Source organism: Drosophila serrata, unplaced genomic scaffold (assembly GCF_035046125.1).
Source record: "Drosophila serrata isolate PLE 108 unplaced genomic scaffold, ASM3504612v1 contig_217, whole genome shotgun sequence".
Lineage (NCBI taxonomy): Eukaryota > Metazoa > Arthropoda > Insecta > Diptera > Drosophilidae > Drosophila > Drosophila serrata.
This window is the reverse complement of record NW_028257115.1, coordinates 2,202,631-2,222,086: the sequence shown is the minus strand read 5'-3', so window position 1 is coordinate 2,222,086 and position 19,456 is coordinate 2,202,631. Positions and strand designations below refer to the sequence as shown.

Below are 19,456 nucleotides of genomic sequence, written 5' to 3'. Positions count from 1 at the left end.
GGCAAATCGAAACCCGACGAAGTCAGTTAAGTTTCAACTTTTGCAAAGCGCACTCGCGTGCGGGAAAAGCCGCGTGTTTAATATTTATTATCGGGTCGAGAACTTTTTGGGCACTTTTCTCATTTGAATGCGTAGGGCGTGTGGGGTGTAAAATATTAAACGACAGGCACGAAGACCACAGTGTATGTGTGTGTGGCAGTGCAAGTGCTGTTGCCGCCTTGGCCTCGATTTTTCATTAAACAACAACAAAATAAACAAATAAAACACACACTCCCGACAAGTTCGCGGCTCGATCGTTTTTTTGCCGCTGTCACCTGGAGCGCCGGGTCAAGCTAACGGTACCCGCATCGAAAAAGAAACTCAAACAGGTAGAAACAAATAACGAGGTGAAATTATGCGTACTTAGGAGGCCCGCTTACAAATATGCTGAGCTTGCTGTCCAATTTGTCAATCGGTTGTCCGAGCTTCTTATTAATCCGCCATAAGACATGGCCCCGTTGGCCTATAAAACCAATTACCACTACCGATCTTTGCATATCCTGACAGCTTACAAATGTTAAAAGCACCGGGAGATGACACGAAAAATGTAAAAAAATTAAAAAACTAAAAAAATATCATAAGCAATATGCGGTGCAAAAACAACAAAAAAGAAATAAATTCGAAAAAGCGGTTCTGCCGGTTTGCCTGTGGTCGTGATCTGCAGCGTCTTCCGCTGCTTTCTTTCCTTTGCACGATTTGAACTTGGACACCAAACGCAACAAAAGCTACAAAAGAAAAGAAAAAAATAGCTACAAAAGCCAGGATGCACTGGAAAAAACTTGTTTAAAAATAATCCATTGATTTAACTTCTGGGAGACTAAGTTTGTTTTCAATTGGATCATGGGAAATGTATCATAACTAAGCCAAAAATGCATTAATTTCAATTGGGGAAGCTGCATAATATATTTAACATTTAAAAAAAAATTAAAATTTGTATCAATTTTGGAAAGTTTTAACGATGTAACTCTTTATAAAATTTTGAAAATAATTGAAATACCACAACTTTAAGCAAAGTATTTAGTTTTTCTCACCGTGGAAGCAGCCACAAATCGAAGAGGAGATCTGGTTTACGGTGATGCTCCTCTAATAAAGCGAACGTTTAGGCACATCAATTTCGCTCTTTCTCTCCTCTCTCTCTCTCTCTCTCGATGTTCCTCCTGCTTCCTGTTGTGGCTTCTTCCTCACGCACACCATGGCCTCCATCGAGGATGTGTGGCTGTGGTGGTTGGGGTTCACCTGCCCGTCTTCCTCGCCCCACCGCAAGCTAAGTCTGTTTGTCCTGGTTTTATAGCAGGAACAAATAGACACAGACAGACTCAGGCACACACACAGCCAAAGAGGGTCAACACTGCGTATGGATTTGTGTGAGAGCGGGGCTATGAGTAATCAGTATGCAGCGTGGAGGGATATACACTCAGATATATATATGTTATGTACACATGTACTCCCCTGCCTCGCTGACCAATTGAAAATGTATTAAATTTCGATTTCATTGACAAACTGTTGCGGCCCTCCATTAAATTGACCCAATTTTGAAAACTGTGGCCATAAGCTGCTTAAAAATAAGCAACTGCAATCGATCGAGAAACCAAATGATTTGCCAAATCTGGCAGCTGTTTAAATACAAACAAATAACAATAATGCTACACTTTGAGAAAATACTACATAAAAATATGCTTGAAATTAAGTTAATGGTATGGAATAAGGAATTCAAACAGAATATTAAATAATTTAAGACTTAATTGAGGTCTTATATGTAATGTTCTTAGTTGACGGTCAACACTTCTTTGTTAAGAAGAATAAAAACTGAAAACAAGTTCTACAAGTAATGATTCATACACTTTAGGACCTCTTTTTTCGAGTGCATAAAGCACTGGCCTCAATGTCATTGCCTCACACTTGGCACCCAAATGAAACGAGTTGGAAAACCATGCCGAGGGAGCAGATACACAGAAACAGAAGATTATTTTGGTAATGATGTAATGCCAAGTCTTTTTGCCAACTAACTGGCCAAACAAAAAGACAAAAGAGGTAAAGAACCCAGACCCCGAGAGAAGGAAATAAAATTGCACGCCTTTTGGTTCGGTTAATTGTGATACATATTTATTATCGCCCTAGCCTTGTCTAGCGGCTTTACCACATTAAACATTTAAGCAAATCTTACGCCAACTATGTGGTATCCACACCCACAACCAACCGATAAAAAACAGTGTAAAGCTTTGATGACAAACTTGAACTTTCCCTTATCGGTTTCGGTCGGTATCGCGCGTTATCTCTTTACCGGGGTTCAACCAATTTCACTGATATAACAATTGATCATGTACACATACAGGGTGTAGTATCTCTTTCGGGGCCCATTGCATTTTATGACTTTCGTTTATTTCCCATTAAAAAGAGCTGATTTGATAAGATATTAAAGTAAAGGGGAAATGCCAAGACCCCGAGCGATTGTTATAAACGTCCACATAACCATTGAAGCATTGAGTTTTCCAAGAAAGATTTGCAAATGCCCTGAATTAGGGGGGTAAAGTTGACTTTTAGAATGCCCTATTTTTATGAATGGGAAGATTATTAATGGATGATCTTTTTTGTTTACTAACTAATTAATTATTTTTTATGTATGATTGATTGATTTCATATTCATATTTCTCATTACTCTACATATTTAAATTCCAAAGTAATTTTCAAAAGACTATTTATTCCACATTCAATCCGAAACCCAACTCCCAGTAAGTTGTTCCCCCTTGGATATTATTTATCCCACCCTCACACAAATATTTATCGGAGCCATTCATGGTCATATGCCCTACTCGATTGGAGGTACCTCAGTGAGCACAAAACACACACATAGCAAAAGTCGATCCACTTGTCATAAAACCACGATTGACGAGAACCCGGGAGTCTTTCAATTCCATTTCCACATTGCCAGAACGGCGATGGAGGAGTGAGTGTCGTAGCCAGCTCGTGTTGGGATCCCAATTACAACGAATCGGATTTTTGTCAATCTAGCAGAAAAACGTATTTTTACTTATTCAACGTGAGTGAGTGTGTGCAAGCCAAAAGTCTGCTTTCAAGCAATTTCAATAAAAAGGTAAAAGATAAAATGAAACCTTATTTCAGCAGATTTTTTTTCTGTAAGTCGCGTTCAAGATCAGCCGTCTGTTGACGCTTTTTATGGGTAGCAATGGTGCTAAGAAAACAGCAAACGAGAATGTCACCAGTGATTGTTCAATACTTAATGGTTATCCGAGGCTTTGGATACTTGCTATGCGTCACAGATGCCGGCAAGATCTCCTCGGGGCCTCGTCCCCGAAAATGTGCGGGTGACTCAGCTCAGCGGGCGAGTCCAGATTTGTGAGTTTCGCTCAACTCAACTCAACCACACATTGCAAACTTTGAATTTTAATTTATCAGAAACCGGGGAGGGAGAGAGAAATGTGGCGATGACTGAACGATCGTCTGAAATTCAGACTCTGAACAAATTCGATCATCGATGCTTTCAGTCAGCGGCCTTTTAGTAATAAGTATGCTCTGTGGCAAACCTAATGATCCATTCATGAGTAGTGATTCTTAAAAGCTTTGTATTTCGGATATTCTCAGGCCATAAGTTGGGATCGATTACATGGCAAGATTTTTGTTACTTTCTAAAGATTTGTTTAAGGTATTATTGCGATTTGATAAGTTTAATTGGAGGACTAAAACTGTTGTCTGGATCGTGGCTCCGTTTCAGATTGTGATGGAGTCATTTCCGAACCTATAAATCATATATATCTGGGCATGTAGGGGAGAAACAATTTTTTTTCCCAATTTTTTTCAAAATTTTATAAGGGGTTACATCGTTAAAATTTTAAAAAATGTATTAAAGTTTTTAGTTTTTAAAATTTTAAATGTAGTATGGAGATTTATTAACATATTAAAAACTTACATAGAAACGGATTCCAAATTGAATTTAATGCATTTTTGGCTTAGTTATTATTTTTTTAAACTTTGATTTATCGAAAAAATTCTCAAATAAATATATCGAAAATACCAATTTAACAAATTAATTTATTCAGATCGATTTCCGATTGGATCAATTCAATTCAAACTTCTAGGATATTAATATAAACTTTGGCTTACCGAAGTTAGTTTCCATTGTTGTTACTCTGTTAAATATCTATCAGGTTATTTTCCTGAAAGACTTTAAAGTTTCCCCTAAATCAAACTCCATTGTTGAAATTTCAATTGCGTCTTCAAGAATTCTAAAACTTTTATTCAATTATGGCCAATCCTTCACTTAATAGCTCAATTTCCTAAGTCCTGGCCATTTGGAGAAGATGATACAGTGGCACAATGTTGGCACTATTCCTACCCTCTAGGAAGTTCTGGGAGAGCACGGCGCGGCCCTGGAAGACACCCGGAATGGGCGAGGGCGTTAGGCCATCGGGTCCAGGTACCTGGTTATCCCCATCGCCGCCGGCCGAGGACCGATAGAAGGGATAGAACGGATAGCCGGGATAGCCGCCGAAGCCAGGATAGCCCCCATAGCCAGGATAGCCATAGCCACCGTATCCTCCGTAGTAGTTGTAGGGATTGTAGTAGGGATTGTAGAATGAAGGAGGCTGTGGTCCTGGCACTGGCGGTGGTGGAGGCGGCGGTCCCCAGGGACGTGACGGTGGCGGCGGGTAAATGGGCGGAGTATGCGACCATGGCGGCGGCGGACCATAGCCGTACTGGCGCGGATGCTGCTGATCCTCTGGTGGATAATAGTAATGATGTTGATGTACTGACGGTTTCGGGGTGGTCGTCGAGGCGCCGTAGGTTGTCACCAGCTTGATGCCGCCCTTACCAATGGTCTTCAGTAGGTGCTCGTCGATTCCTCGACCACTGCCCAGCGTTTCGTCCAGCACCTGTTGCTGCTTATCGTTCCTGGCCTGACCGGTCACCAGGCTGCTCTGCACTGGGGCCTTGTCCTGGAAGCCCCAACCGTGGCCCACCAGCTGCAGCAGGAGAACTGCATTGAAGGAGAACGAGTTCCGAGTTAATAGGGATCCCTTCTAGAAGATTTTTAAAATAACTTATACTCACCCAGACAAATCGCAGTCACTCTTCGATCCATGATCGCCATGATGGTAATAACTTGACCACTGCAGCTGCATTCCCTTTTTATACGCAGTCGATGCATCTCCAGTTCCCGGGCATCGTTTTGTGCCCGGTTTTCTCATTAGAATAGTGGCCCAAATTTGGACTGGCTTTCTTTTCTTCATCGCTCCGATCTCTAGATTTTTGTTCTCGATCTCGGATCGATCAAGGCACCGTTCTAATAACTACACTCATTAATTTGCATACGAACCATAGGGGCTTTGTGAGATCTTCCCACTTCTTAACACATTCTCGATTCTCTGTTCTTCGATTCTCGATCTTTTTAAGTTCTTTAATCGCTCGGCCAGCAGTGCATTAAGTCAACGCACATTTAAGAGTTCAATATCTATAGTCAATTGATATATGACGTCATTTATATGCAGATCTAGAAAGCTTATTGCACTGAAGGAAAAAATAATCGAAAATCAACACTATTAACTTAAAGATGGTTTATTTAGGCTCTTTATCTTTATCCATTTGTATTTATCTTGGCCTAGTATTTAAGAATTTCCTTACCTGTTTGTTCTTGGTTTTATTTTATGGATATCCGAGTTAGCCTTATATTAAAATGTTATTTTGAAATGTAATAAAAATAAGCCATCAAAAGACAAAGCTAGAATTCTTTCAATCCTTCCTTCAGAAGCAACAATCAATTTAAAATTTTAAGTTCTTGGCTCGATCTTCCATCGATTTTGTTCAGTGTTGAAATAAAAAGTTAAGAACTTATGCGCGTTTGGGGTGGGATAAACATTTTTGGGTTCCGTTATGGGTCGTGTGTCGTAGACATGTTTACGAGTTGTCCGATTCCACTAAGAGCTGGAGTTCTTCTCTCTTATGTTACATCATGATTGTGGAGCAGAGAAACCAGTTCTCCACTCAATTACAAAAGCTGAATGGCGACAAAAGAATGCGTGGATCAAAAGCCGACAAGAAGGCGACTCCCTCAGGAAAGGAAAAAAACCACATGGGGAAAGTTTAATGCTTTTGATACCCTCGAAAAGGGAATATAAATATTTTAAAATTTAATTCGTAAGGGAAATGATCACACTAGTTACTTCCAAAAATAGGTTGTGATTAAAGAACTTTTATGCGATAGTTCTCAGTAAAAAAAGTCAAAGTTTTAATATTTCAATAAACAAACCTTGATTTAAAGAGAAAACAATTAACTATTACTGAATAAATAATAATTTAATCACGTAATTAGAACTTTGATATTCACCCATCTATTTATATTTATGATGTTCCCGAAATTATTAAGGTATTTATATTTATCAATAACCCGTAATGAGTTTATCTTATCATATTAATGTCTGTTCTGTTAGGACACCTAATTAAATTTGTTGTGTAGAAATAACTTTGTTATCAATGCGTGCCAAAAGTCGTCTACAAACTGTCTATATCTATTTCTGTCTAGCTCTACGGGATGGGGTATCTGGATGTTGAGAACCTTAACGATTTTTGCCTTCCCATTTATATATGTTTTGTAGCATAACCTCAGGCGTCTATAAATTACCTTAAGGTGCGGAAATTAAATGGTAAAGCCATGTCTGTCTCCCATTATGCCATACACCTTTATAAACGATTCTCGAAGACATGTTTCGCTATCCACAGCCATCTCAGTCCTACGTGCAATTAACCAATTATGTGACAAACACCAACTTGCCACAGAGCTGGGACGTGTTTGTCGATCTCTTGGAGCTCGAGAATTCCTGCAACTAGACCTTCAGTCTTGAATTGCCGGCAAACATTTTGCAATTAGTCCAGGGCCTTGTCTCGGCGAGATCTCTTTTCCTCCGCCTCCATTGATCACCTATCGTTGGGAAACAACAAAACAAAAGCGACATCAATTGATACCAAGGGTGTGCATGAGTGTGTGTACGAACTACTTACTTACAATGTTTGCCTTCGACAATGACTTATTTAGCGAACTGATAGCTGATAACACGGCGCTAATGTGAGAGCGATCGGAGTCGGGGTCCGCCCCAGAGTCTGGCTTCGAAATGGGAATGAGAGTGCTGACTCAACGAATTCATTTTTATGAGACAGTCAGCGAAAGATCTCTAGGCCGCAAAGTTCGCTAAAACAACAGGGAAACTATCCGGGAAATCGATTTAGTTAACAACTATTAGTTGTTGTTTAAAAGTATTAAAACAAACTGTATTGAATATGCTGATTATATTCGAAATTCGTGAATTTGTTTTGATACTATAATTTTTAATCAGTGATCATTCAGAAGTTGAAACCTTATTTATCAACTGAAATATGGATAACTGTCCCAAGTGAGCGAATTTATTCTAAAATGACTTAAAAACAAATATAAACTGTTTTGGGTGAATCTCTTTTCATTACTATGATTTTAAAATTGAACGAGAAAGGAAGAAAGCGTCGGAGAGCTAAAATTTGAATACTCTTGCAGTTTTGATTTTTAATAACTAATCCAAAAATTAATCAATTTTAATTCGGAAACCGCTCCTACGTTAGTTTTTATTAGGATGTTAATCTATGAAAAATTAGCATATAACCGTTTTCTGAATTAAAATTAATGATTTATTGGCTATTATGCTATTATGCTATTTTAGCTTAATTATGATGTTTGGAAAACATAGAATTTTTAGGAAATTTGTCTCAATTTTCATACCTTTTTGCAGAGTATAGCTTCAGTCAGAAGGTTAAAACGCAGTGAAGGAGTCTTTTCCGACCCTATAAACCATATATATTATTGATCAGCACCAATAGCCCAGTCGTTCTAGCCATGTTTGGTCAAAAAATAAAGTTTTTACATTTTTCCGAGAATTGGAAAATTGCCAAAATTGGACAAAAAAAGGGGTTACATCATTAAAATTGCCAAAATTGGACAAAAAATAGAATTTTTTATATTTAAAAACTGAGTATGCAGCTTTGTTAATCTACTAAAAACTAGCATAGAACAGCTTTCCGAATTAAAATGATTTAATTTTTGGCTTAGTTATGAGTTTTTTCAAACTATGATTTTTCGGAAAAATTGTCTGTTTTTATACCTTTTTGCCTGTTTTTTTAATTTCAGTCAGAAACTTATAGCAGCATCAACAAACGCAGTATGCAGATTTGTTAGTGCTATAAAAACTTGCACAGAAAAGTTTTCCGAATCAAAATTAATGCTATTTTGGCTTAATTATGATGTTTGGAAAACCCAGATTATATAAGAAAATTGTCTGTTTTTATACCTTTTTGCAGAGTATAGCTTCAGTCAGAAGATTAAAACGCAGTGAAGGAGTCTTTTTCGACCCTATAAACCATATATATTCTTGATCAGCACCAACAGCCCAGTCGTTCTAGCCATGTTTGGTCAAAAAATAAATTTTTTACATTTTTCCGAAAATTGGAAATTTTATAAGGGGTTACATCATTAAAATTGCCAAAATTTGACAAAAAATAGAATTTTTTATATTTAAAAACTGAGTATGCAGCTTTGTTAATCTACTAAAAACTAGCATAGAACAGCTTTCCGAATTAAAATGATTTAATTTTTGGCTTAGTTATGCGTTTTTTCAAACTATGATTTTTCGGAAAAATTGTCTGTTTTTATACCTTTTTGCCTGTTTTTTTAATTTCAGTCAGAAACTTATAGCAGCATCAACAAACGCAGTATGCAGATTTGTTAGTGCTATAAAAACTTGCACAGAAAAGTTTTCCGAATCAAAATTAATGCTATTTTGGCTTAATTATGATGTTTGGAAAACCCAGATTATTTAAGAAAATTGTCTGTTTTTATACCTTTTTGCAGAGTATAGCTTCAGTCAGAAGATTAAAACGCAGTGAAGGAGTCTTTTTCGACCCTATAAACCATATATATTCTTGATCAGCACCAACAGCCCAGTCGTTCTAGCCATGTTTGGTCAAAAAATAAATTTTTTACATTTTTCCGAAAATTGGAAATTTTATAAGGGGTTACATCATTAAAATTGCCAAAATTTGACAAAAAATTGAATTTTTTAACTTTAAAAACTGAGTATGCAGTTTCGTTATTCTACTAAAAACTAGCATAGAACAGCTTTCCGAATTAAAATGATTTAATTTTTGGCTTAGTTATGCGTTTTTTCAAACTATGATTTTTCGGAAAAATTGTCTGTTTTTATACCTTTTTGCCTGTTTTTTTAATTTCAGTTAGAAACTTATACCAGCATCAACAAACGCAGTATGCAGATTTGTTAGGGCTATAAAAACTTGCACAGAAAAGTTTTCCGAATCAAAATTAATGCTATTTTGGCTTAATTATGATGTTTGGAAAACCCAGATTATTTAAGAAAATTGTCTGTTTTTATACCTTTTTGCAGAGTATAGCTTCAGTCAGAAGATTAAAACGCAGTGAAGGAGTCTTTTTCGACCCTATAAACCATATATATTCTTGATCAGCACCAACAGCCCAGTCGTTCTAGCCATGTTTGGTCAAAAAATAAATTTTTTACATTTTTCCGAAAATTGGAAATTTTATAAGGGGTTACATCATTAAAATTGCCAAAATTTGACAAAAAATAGAATTTTTTATATTTAAAAACTGAGTATGCAGCTTTGTTAATCTACTAAAAACTAGCATAGAACAGCTTTCCGAATTAAAATGATTTAATTTTTGGCTTAGTTATGCGTTTTTTCAAACTATGATTTTTCGGAAAAAATTGTCTGTTTTTATACCTTTTTGCCTGTTTTTTTAATTTCAGTCAGAAACTTATAGCAGCATCAACAAACGCAGTATGCAGATTTGTTAGTGCTTTAAAAACTTGCACAGAAAAGTTTTCCGAATCAAAATTAATGCTATTTTGGCTTAATTATGATGTTTGGAAAACCCAGATTATTTAAGAAAATTGTCTGTTTTTATACCTTTTTGCAGAGTACAGCTTCAGTCTGAAGATTAAAACGCAGTGAAGGAGTCTTTTTCGACCCTATAAACCATATATATTCTTGATCAGCACCAACAGCCCAGTCGTTCTAGCCATGTTTGGTCAAAAAATAAATTTTTTACATTTTTCCGAAAATTGGAAATTTTATAAGGGGTTACATCATTAAAATTGCCAAAATTTGACAAAAATAGAATTTTTTATATTTAAAAACTGAGTATGCAGCTTTGTTAATCTACTAAAAACTAGCATAGAACAGCTTTCCGAATTAAAATGATTTAATTTTTGGCTTAGTTATGAGTTTTTTCAAACTATGATTTTTCGGAAAAATTGTCTGTTTTTATACCTTTTTGCCTGTTTTTTTAATTTCAGTCAGAAACTTATAGCAGCATCAACAAACGCAGTATGCAGATTTGTTAGTGCTATAAAAACTTGCACAGAAAAGTTTTCCGAATCAAAATTAATGCTATTTTGGCTTAATTATGATGTTTGGAAAACCCAGATTATTTAAGAAAATTGTCTGTTTTTATACCTTTTTGCAGAGTATAGCTTCAGTCAGAAGATTAAAACGCAGTGAAGGAGTCTTTTTCGACCCTATAAACCATATATATTCTTGATCAGCACCAACAGCCCAGTCGTTCTAGCCATGTTTGGTCAAAAAATACATTTTTTACATTTTTCCGAAAATTGGAAATTTTATAAGGGGTTACATCATTAAAATTGCCAAAATTTGACAAAAAATAGAATTTTTTATATTTAAAAACTGAGTATGCAGCTTTGTTAATCTACTAAAAACTAGCATAGAACAGCTTTCCGAATTAAAATGATTTAATTTTTGGCTTAGTTATGAGTTTTTTCAAACTATGATTTTTCGGAAAAATTGTCTGTTTCTAGACTCTGCAAAAAGGTATAAAAACAGACAATTTTCTTAAATAATCTGGGTTTTCCAAACATCATAATTAAGCCAAAATAGCATTAATTTTGATTCGGAAAACTTTTCTGTGCAAGTTTTTATAGCACTAACAAATCTGCATACTGCGTTTGTTGATGCTGCTATAAGTTTCTGACTGAAATTAAAAAAACAGGCAAAAAGGTATAAAAACAGACAATTTTTCCGAAAAATCATAGTTTGAAAAAACGCATAACTAAGCCAAAAATTAAATCATTTTAATTCGGAAAGCTGTTCTATGCTAGTTTTTAGTAGATTAACAAAGCTGCATACTCAGTTTTTAAATATAAAAAATTCTATTTTTTGTCAAATTTTGGCAATTTTAATGATGTAACCCCTTATAAAATTTCCAATTTTCGGAAAAATGTAAAAAATTTATTTTTTGACCAAACATGGCTAGAACGACTGGGCTGTTGGTGCTGATCAAGAATATATATGGTTTATAGGGTCGAAAAAGACTCCTTCACTGCGTTTTAATCTTCTGACTGAAGCTATACTCTGCAAAAAGGTATAAAAACAGACAATTTTCTTAAATAATCTGGGTTTTCCAAACATCATAATTAAGCCAAAATAGCATTAATTTTGATTCGAAAAACTTTTCTGTGCAAGTTTTTATAGCACTAACAAATCTGCATACTGCGTTTGTTGATGCTGCTATAAGTTTCTGACTGAAATTAAAAAAACAGGCAAAAAGGTATAAAAACAGACAATTTTTCCGAAAAATCATAGTTTGAAAAAACTCATAACTAAGCCAAAAATTAAATCATTTTAATTCGGAAAGCTGTTCTATGCTAGTTTTTAGTAGATTAACAAAGCTGCATACTCAGTTTTTAAATATAAAAAATTCTATTTTTTGTCCAATTTTGGCAATTTTAATGATGTAACCCCTTATAAAATTTCCAATTTTCGGAAAAATGTAAAAAATTTATTTTTTGACCAAACATGGCTAGAACGACTGGGCTGTTGGTGCTGATCAAGAATATATATGGTTTATAGGGTCGAAAAAGACTCCTTCACTGCGTTTTAATCTTCTGACTGAAGCTATACTCTGCAAAAAGGTATAAAATCAGACAATTTTCTTAAATAATCTGAGTTTTCCAAACATCATAATTAAGCCAAAATAGCATTAATTTTGATTCGGAAAACTTTTCTGTGCAAGTTTTTATAGCACTAACAAATCTGCATACTGCGTTTGTTGATGCTGCTATAAGTTTCTGACTGAAATTAAAAAAACAGGCAAAAAGGTATAAAAACAGACAATTTTTCCGAAAAATCATAGTTTGAAAAAACTCATAACTAAGCCAAAAATTAAATCATTTTAATTCGGAAAGCTGTTCTATGCTAGTTTTTAGTAGATTAACAAAGCTGCATACTCAGTTTTTAAATATAAAAAATTCTATTTTTTGTCAAATTTTGGCAATTTTAATGATGTAACCCCTTACAAAATTTCCAATTTTCGGAAAAATGTAAAAAATTTATTTTTTGACCAAACATGGCTAGAACGACTGGGCTGTTGGTGCTGATCAAGAATTTATATGGTTTATAGGGTCGAAAAAGACTCCTTCACTGCGTTTTAATCTTCTGACTGAAGCTATACTCTGCAAAAAGGTATAAAAACAGACAATTTTCTTAAATAATCTGGGTTTTCCAAACATCATAATTAAGCCAAAATAGCATTAATTTTGATTCGGAAAACTTTTCTGTGCAAGTTTTTATAGCACTAACAAATCTGCATACTGCGTTTGTTGATGCTGCTATAAGTTTCTGACTGAAATTAAAAAAACAGGCAAAAAGGTATAAAAACAGACAATTTTTCCGAAAAATCATAGTTTGAAAAAACGCATAACTAAGCCAAAAATTAAATCATTTTAATTCGGAAAGCTGTTCTATGCTAGTTTTTAGTAGATTAACAAAGCTGCATACTCAGTTTTTAAATATAAAAAATTCTATTTTTTGTCAAATTTTGGCAATTTTAATGATGTAACCCCTTATAAAATTTCCAATTTTCGGAAAAATGTAAAAAATTTATTTTTTGACCAAACATGGCTAGAACGACTGGGCTGTTGGTGCTGATCAAGAATATATATGGTTTATAGGGTCGAAAAAGACTCCTTCACTGCGTTTTAATCTTCTGACTGAAGCTATACTCTGCAAAAAGGTATAAAAACAGACAATTTTCTTAAATAATCTGGGTTTTCCAAACATCATAATTAAGCCAAAATAGCATTAATTTTGATTCGGAAAACTTTTCTGTGCAAGTTTTTATAGCACTAACAAATCTGCATACTGCGTTTGTTGATGCTGCTATAAGTTTCTGACTGAAATTAAAAAAACAGGCAAAAAGGTATAAAAACAGACAATTTTTCCGAAAAATCATAGTTTGAAAAAACTCATAACTAAGCCAAAAATTAAATCATTTTAATTCGGAAAGCTGTTCTATGCTAGTTTTTAGTAGATTAACAAAGCTGCATACTCAGTTTTTAAATATAAAAAATTCTATTTTTTGTCAAATTTTGGCAATTTTAATGATGTAACCCCTTATAAAATTTCCAATTTTCGGAAAAATGTAAAAAATTTATTTTTTGACCAAACATGGCTAGAACGACTGGGCTGTTGGTGCTGATCAAGAATATATATGGTTTATAGGGTCGAAAAAGACTCCTTCACTGCGTTTTAATCTTCTGACTGAAGCTATACTCTGCAAAAAGGTATAAAAACAGACAATTTTCTTAAATAATCTGGGTTTTCCAAACATCATAATTAAGCCAAAATTGCATTCATTTTGATTCGTTTGTTACGTTACGTTACGTTTGTTGATGTTGCTATAAGTTTCTGACTGAAATTATAAAAACCCGCAAAAGGGTATAAAAACAGACAATTTTTCCCAAAAATTATAGTTTGAAAAAACTCATAACTAAGCCAAAAACTAATTCATTTTAATTCGGAAAGCTGTTCTATGCTAGTTTTTAGTAGAATAACGAAACTGCATACTCAGTTTTTAAAGTTAAAAAATTCAATTTTTTGTCAAATTTTGGCAATTTTAATGATGTAACCCCTTATAAAATTTTCAAATTTCGGAAAAATTTTAAAAATTTATTTTTTGACCAAACATGGCTAGAACGACTGGGCTGTCGATGCTGATCAAGAATATATATGGTTTATAGGGTCGGAAATGACTCCTTCACTGCTTTGCAGTCATGTGACAAAAAATGTAATACCCTGAAAAGGGTATACGAAATCCTAATTTTCTTATTTTTTTCAGGCTTAAAATCCAGCCTGTTGGATTTAACACAATTTTAGTTAAAAATCTGGTCGAAAACAAAGAGTAAATTAGGTTATAGTATCTCTACAAGCTTGTACAATCTTTCAAGCGAAATATCTATCAAGAACGTCTCCCCATGTGCAATGTGATAGAACATGAGTCATATATGTGTAAACAATTCTTTTATTCCCCTCTGTATATGATCCCAACAATATTTTATCTAAATTAAGTGCGAAACTTAGTTGTTTAATAAAAATTTAAAATTTTGAATCATATTGTTTACTCGCACTCCATCAAAACTCAAGATGAGAACGTATAACTTTAGGATTGACTCATATATAAATCATAATATAAGATACCGGATTCCGGTCCGGAATAGCTTTACCTCTTGGGTTTGGGATATTGTCATGGTTCTGACCAAGACCTGAGTCCCGCGTTTAGTTTTGCGAAAGCAGAAAAGCTTTATCTAATCGGAGGACTGATTGGCAGCGGCGGCGACCCATTGCTCTCCTCCGTATAGCTAGAGTTATATTATCGTTGATAAAAATATAGCTACGAGGCCAATTGATATGTAGAGCAGAGAAGTATTGATGGTTAAAACACCTCAACTGCCAGCGGATCGCGTTAGTTTGCCATCAGAACCGTCAACGGGCGGAATATGTGCGAATTCTGACATCTCTGCCATAGATAGAGAGAGATTAGATAGTGTGAAACGTTCAGAGATCAGGAGGGATTCCCAGTGAAGATCATCGTTGCCCCAGTGGAACAAGGACTCAATCGAATAACCATGACAAGGTAGAGGCTCCAACGAAAATGTGATCTAGTCAAGAGATTGATAACATATCAAAGTGCAAACCCACATAACTCCTTAAGATGGCTTATAGTATTATTTGAGGGATTTGGAAGCTCAAAATCCATTGCGTAATCGGGCTCTTTATGGATTTACCCCGTCCCATATCAGTAGAAGCTATAAAGTCAGTCCCCTCTGCTTCGACTACTAATGAAATATGGCATTGATAAGGTTGAATTGCACCTGCCCACAATTATTTCGAGACTACTATAAATACCAAAAGATTTGGATTGGTTTGGCTTGTGATAAAAACAATATTGGATATTGTATCATTGCATGAAGTCATTGCATTGCATTTAAACTTCAGTTGTTATTTGTGAACTGAAGCTTTCATTTCCGTCGCGTTGTTTCTTTATAAATTCCCAAGCCTATACTTTACGTAAATCTTATCAAAATGGAATGGGTATATGTGTTCTCAAGAGGTTTCTTGTCCTCTAATCAACGCAGCAGGTTAAAACATGGCAACCCTTTTTGCTTAGTTGTAAGATTAGGTATGTGAATGATAATGGTTATTGAGTTGGAGAGGTGAGGTGGAGGAGAAGTTTCCCAGGAAGTGGGGGAAATTACAGAGAAATCGAAGAGAGCGGAATCTTACCAGGAAAACAAAATCAAGTACATTCTATATAAAATCTTTGAATATGCTTTCGTTTAAGCTATACAAGTCTGCCCAACATGGAGACGGGATTGCACGAACGCGATCGTGCTGGAGTCCAGGACTTTGTGTTGCTGGAGAACTACCAGAGCGAGGATGCCTTCATTGAGAACTTGAAGAAACGCTTCCAGGAGAATTTGATCTATGTAAGTTGAACATATTTCAACTATATTTTCTTTAGCCTATCTAATACCTGCATAACTTTCGCCCTTGGCAGACCTACATTGGTCAGGTGCTTATCTCGGTGAATCCCTACAAGCAGCTGTCTATTTACTCCGATGCCCACATCAAGGAGTACAAGAACAAGCACTTTTACGAGATGCCTCCACATGTGTAAGTGTCTAATCTTGCATTCCCTCCTGAATAAATAATATTCATTAATTTCCCTTCAGTTTCGCGGTGACGGACAATGCCTTCCGTTCGCTGATCGAGGAGAACCGTGGCCAGTGCGTCCTCATCTCGGGCGAGAGTGGTTCCGGCAAGACCGAGGCCTCCAAGAAGGTGCTGCAGTTCATTGCCGCCTGCTCGGGTAATCAAACAACCGTGGAGGACGTCAAGGATAAGCTGCTGAAGAGCAATCCCGTGCTGGAGGCCTTCGGCAATGCCAAGACCAATCGCAACGACAACTCCTCTCGCTTCGGCAAGTACATGGACATCCAGTTTGACTTCAAGGGTGCCCCAATTGGTGGCAATATCCTGAACTACCTCCTGGAGAAGTCTCGCGTGGTCGCCCAGATGGCCGGCGAGCGCAATTTCCACATCTTTTACCAGCTGCTGGCCGGTGCCGATGAGACCCTGCTACAGGAGCTACGTTTGGAGCGGGCTCTGGATACCTATAGCTACCTAACCGATGGGGTGAGCTTCTATGATTGATTCTTTAGAGGATTCTTAATAAACCTTCATCTTAATTACTTTCTTTCCAGCTCAAGGGCAGTGTGTCGAGCATCAACGATGCTGACAATTTCCGACAGGTGCAGCAGGCACTCAGTGTAATCGATTTCACCAAGGATGAGCAGCGCGAGATTTTCGGCATTGTGGCCAGTATCCTGCATTTGGGCAATGTGGCATTCAGCGAGGTAGAGGGCAATGCCAAGGTAAACAGCCGTGATCTGGTTGTGACCGCTGCTCGGCTCCTGGGCGTAAATGCCGGCGAACTGGAGGCGGCACTGACCCATCGCACCATCGATGCTCGTGGTGATGTGGTGACCTCACCGCTGAACCAAGAGCTGGCCATCTATGCCAGGGATGCGCTGGCCAAGGCCGTGTACGACCGTCTCTTCTCGTGGCTGGTGCAGCGCCTAAACATCTCGCTGCAGGCGAAGGAGACTCGAGGCGCCAAGACCAATGTAATGGGTATCCTGGACATCTATGGCTTCGAGATATTCCAGAAGAACAGCTTTGAGCAATTCTGCATTAACTTCTGCAACGAGAAGCTGCAGCAGCTTTTCATCGAGCTGACACTGAAGTCTGAGCAGGACGAGTACCGTCGCGAGGGCATCGAGTGGATCCCGGTGGAGTACTTCGATAACAAAGTGATCTGCAATTTGATCGAGGAGAAGCACAAGGGTATCATCTCGATTCTAGACGAGGAGTGCCTGCGGCCGGGCGAGCCTACGGACATTACATTCCTGGAGAAGCTTACGAACAAGCTGGCCCAGCACCATCACTACGTTTGCCATGAAAAGGCGCCGACCCACATCCAGAAGATAATGCTCCGTGATGAATTCCGGTTGGTTCACTACGCTGGCGAGGTAACCTACAGCGTCCATGGCTTCCTCGACAAGAACAACGACTTGCTTTTCAGGGATCTGAAGGAGACCCTCAGCAAGGCAGGTAATGGAATTGTGAAGAGCTGCTTCCCAGAGCAGGAGCTGCGTAGCCTGAAACGCCCGGAAACAGCCATCACCCAGTTCCGCGCCTCGTTGAACAACCTCATGGACATCCTGATGTGCAAGGAGCCAAGCTACATTCGCTGCATCAAGCCCAACGATCTACAGACGCCGGGTGTGTTCAACGACCAGTTGGTGCTGCATCAGGTTAAGTACTTGGGACTCATGGAGAACCTGCGGGTAAGGAGAGCTGGCTTCGCCTATCGTCGCACCTATGAGCTCTTCCTGGAGCGCTACAAGTCACTTAGCAAGTCCACCTGGCCGAACTACAAGGGTCCAGGTGGTCCTAAGGCGGGAGTGCAGCAGCTGGTCAAGGATTTGGGCTGGGATGATGAGAAGTACCGCGTGGGCGAGACAAAGCTCTTTATTCGCTGGCCGAGGACGCTGTTCGACACGGAGGATGCGTACCAGGCCAAGAAGCACGATATCGCGGCCATAATCCAGGCCCATTGGAAGGGACTGATTCAGAGAAGAAAGTACCTTAAGCTCCGCGCCCAGGTTATCGTCCTGCAGAGCTACTGTCGTCGCAAGTTGGCCCAGCAGGCGGCTAAGCAGCGAAGGGAAGCGGCCGACAAAATCAGGGCCTTCATCAAGGGATTCATTACCCGGAACGAAGCTCCCAACGGTTTCAATGAGGACTTTATTGCCAATGCCAAGCGCATGTGGCTACTCCGGCTTGCGAAGGAGTTGCCCAGAAAAGTTCTTGACAAGAGCTGGCCCCATGCACCGGGCCACTGTCAGGAGGCCTCCGAGTATCTGCACCGCCTGCATCGCCTGCACCTGGCCAGGATCTACCGCCTCAAGCTGACACCGCAGCAGAAGCGCCAGTTTGAACTGAAGGTGCTCGCCGAAAAGGTGTTCAAAAACAAGAAAAACAACTATGCGTCGAGCGTGTCAACCTGGTTCCAGGAGGATCGCATCCCCAAGGATCACATTCAGCGAGTCAACGACTTTGTGGCCAGCACCTTTGGCAGCGAGCAACTGAAGTACCAGTCTTTCTGCACCAAGTTCGATCGTCATGGCTACAAGTCTCGTGATCGCTTTATCCTGCTGAGCAACAAGGCCATCTATGTCCTGGACGGCAAGACGTATAAGCAGAAGCACCGCCTGCCGCTGGAGAAGATTGATTTTACGCTGACGAACCACAACGACGACCTTATGGTCATCCGCATACCGCTTGAGCTGAAAAAGGACAAGGGCGACCTTATCCTGATCATTCCACGCATCATCGAGTTTAGTACCTACATCATTGACACCGTGGGCACTGCTCAGATTGTCTCCATTGTGGACAGGAATTCGTAAGTATTCTCTAGGCTTTAAATAATAATCGGTACTCAGAACTTTTTATCTCGTTTTGCAGGCTGGAGCACAACGTGGTCAAGGGCAAAGGAGGAGTCATCGACATTCGAACGGGCGCGGAGCCGGGTGTGGTGCGAGATAAGGACCACCTTGTTGTTGTAAGTGACGTCATTCTTTAGCCGAGGGAAAAACCCTCTTATCACTACGACCTCAATTTTAATTTCTCGTTTCACTCTTTTTGTATAACTTAGATTGCTGGACAATAAGAAGGAGAATTTACTACGACTTTCTACAACAAAAAGTGGCTTTAAATCAAACGACGTTTGTTTTGTTATATTCGTGTATTTATACTGTACTTAATGTATGTATTTTTTGTTAACTCCCGCGGAAGCGAAATATGTAATTTGGATTTTATATGATTAATGTTCCATCTAAATGTATATTGTTTATAAAGAAGAAAATATATGAGACTTTGTATATCTAATTAATTGGTTGTGTAATTGTGTTTTAAGGAATATGAAACG

At 37.9% G+C, this 19,456-nt stretch overlaps 2 protein-coding genes across 5 annotated transcripts; one reads left to right on the top strand and one right to left on the bottom strand.

Annotated features, from left to right (window-relative positions):
* Window positions 1-23: 23 nt before the first annotated feature.
* Myo61F (unconventional myosin 61F) lies at window positions 24-19,416 on the top strand. Of its 4 annotated transcripts, none has more exons than XM_086829652.1 (7): window positions 24-368; window positions 15,746-15,890; window positions 15,962-16,077; window positions 16,137-16,599; window positions 16,668-18,931; window positions 18,994-19,090; window positions 19,184-19,416. In XM_086829652.1, the coding sequence occupies exons 2-7, from the start codon at window positions 15,765-15,767 to the stop codon at window positions 19,196-19,198; spliced, it is 3,081 nt and encodes a 1,026-aa protein (XP_086685778.1). In that variant the 5' UTR covers window positions 24-368; window positions 15,746-15,764; the 3' UTR covers window positions 19,199-19,416. The 4 variants fall into 4 exon arrangements, with proteins under 4 accessions (XP_086685778.1, XP_086685777.1, XP_086685776.1 ...); XM_086829651.1 differs by lacking the exon at window positions 24-368 and adding an exon at window positions 2,954-3,130; XM_086829650.1 differs by lacking the exon at window positions 24-368 and adding an exon at window positions 7,205-7,439.
* On the bottom strand, window positions 4,289-5,341 carry LOC110186944 (uncharacterized). Its single transcript, XM_086829653.1, has 2 exons — window positions 5,107-5,341; window positions 4,289-5,032 (listed from the first exon to the last, which is right to left on the bottom strand). The coding sequence occupies exons 1-2, from the start codon at window positions 5,201-5,203 to the stop codon at window positions 4,332-4,334; spliced, it is 798 nt and encodes a 265-aa protein (XP_086685779.1). The 5' UTR covers window positions 5,204-5,341; the 3' UTR covers window positions 4,289-4,331.
* Window positions 19,417-19,456: the final 40 nt, after the last annotated feature.

Excerpts from the sequence above, each read along its gene's own strand:
- LOC110186944 (XM_086829653.1), bottom strand. The coding sequence starts at position 5,203 with ATGCATCGACTGCGTATAAAAAGGGAATGCAGCTGCAGTGGTCAAGTT. Across the intron at positions 5,033-5,106 it reads AGTGACTGCGATTTGTCTGG|TTCTCCTGCTGCAGCTGGTG; the intron begins GTGAGTATAAGT and ends CCTTCAATGCAG.
- Myo61F (XM_086829650.1), top strand. Across the intron at positions 15,891-15,961 it reads TCCAGGAGAATTTGATCTAT|ACCTACATTGGTCAGGTGCT; the intron begins GTAAGTTGAACA and ends CGCCCTTGGCAG. Across the intron at positions 16,600-16,667 it reads ATAGCTACCTAACCGATGGG|CTCAAGGGCAGTGTGTCGAG; the intron begins GTGAGCTTCTAT and ends CTTTCTTTCCAG.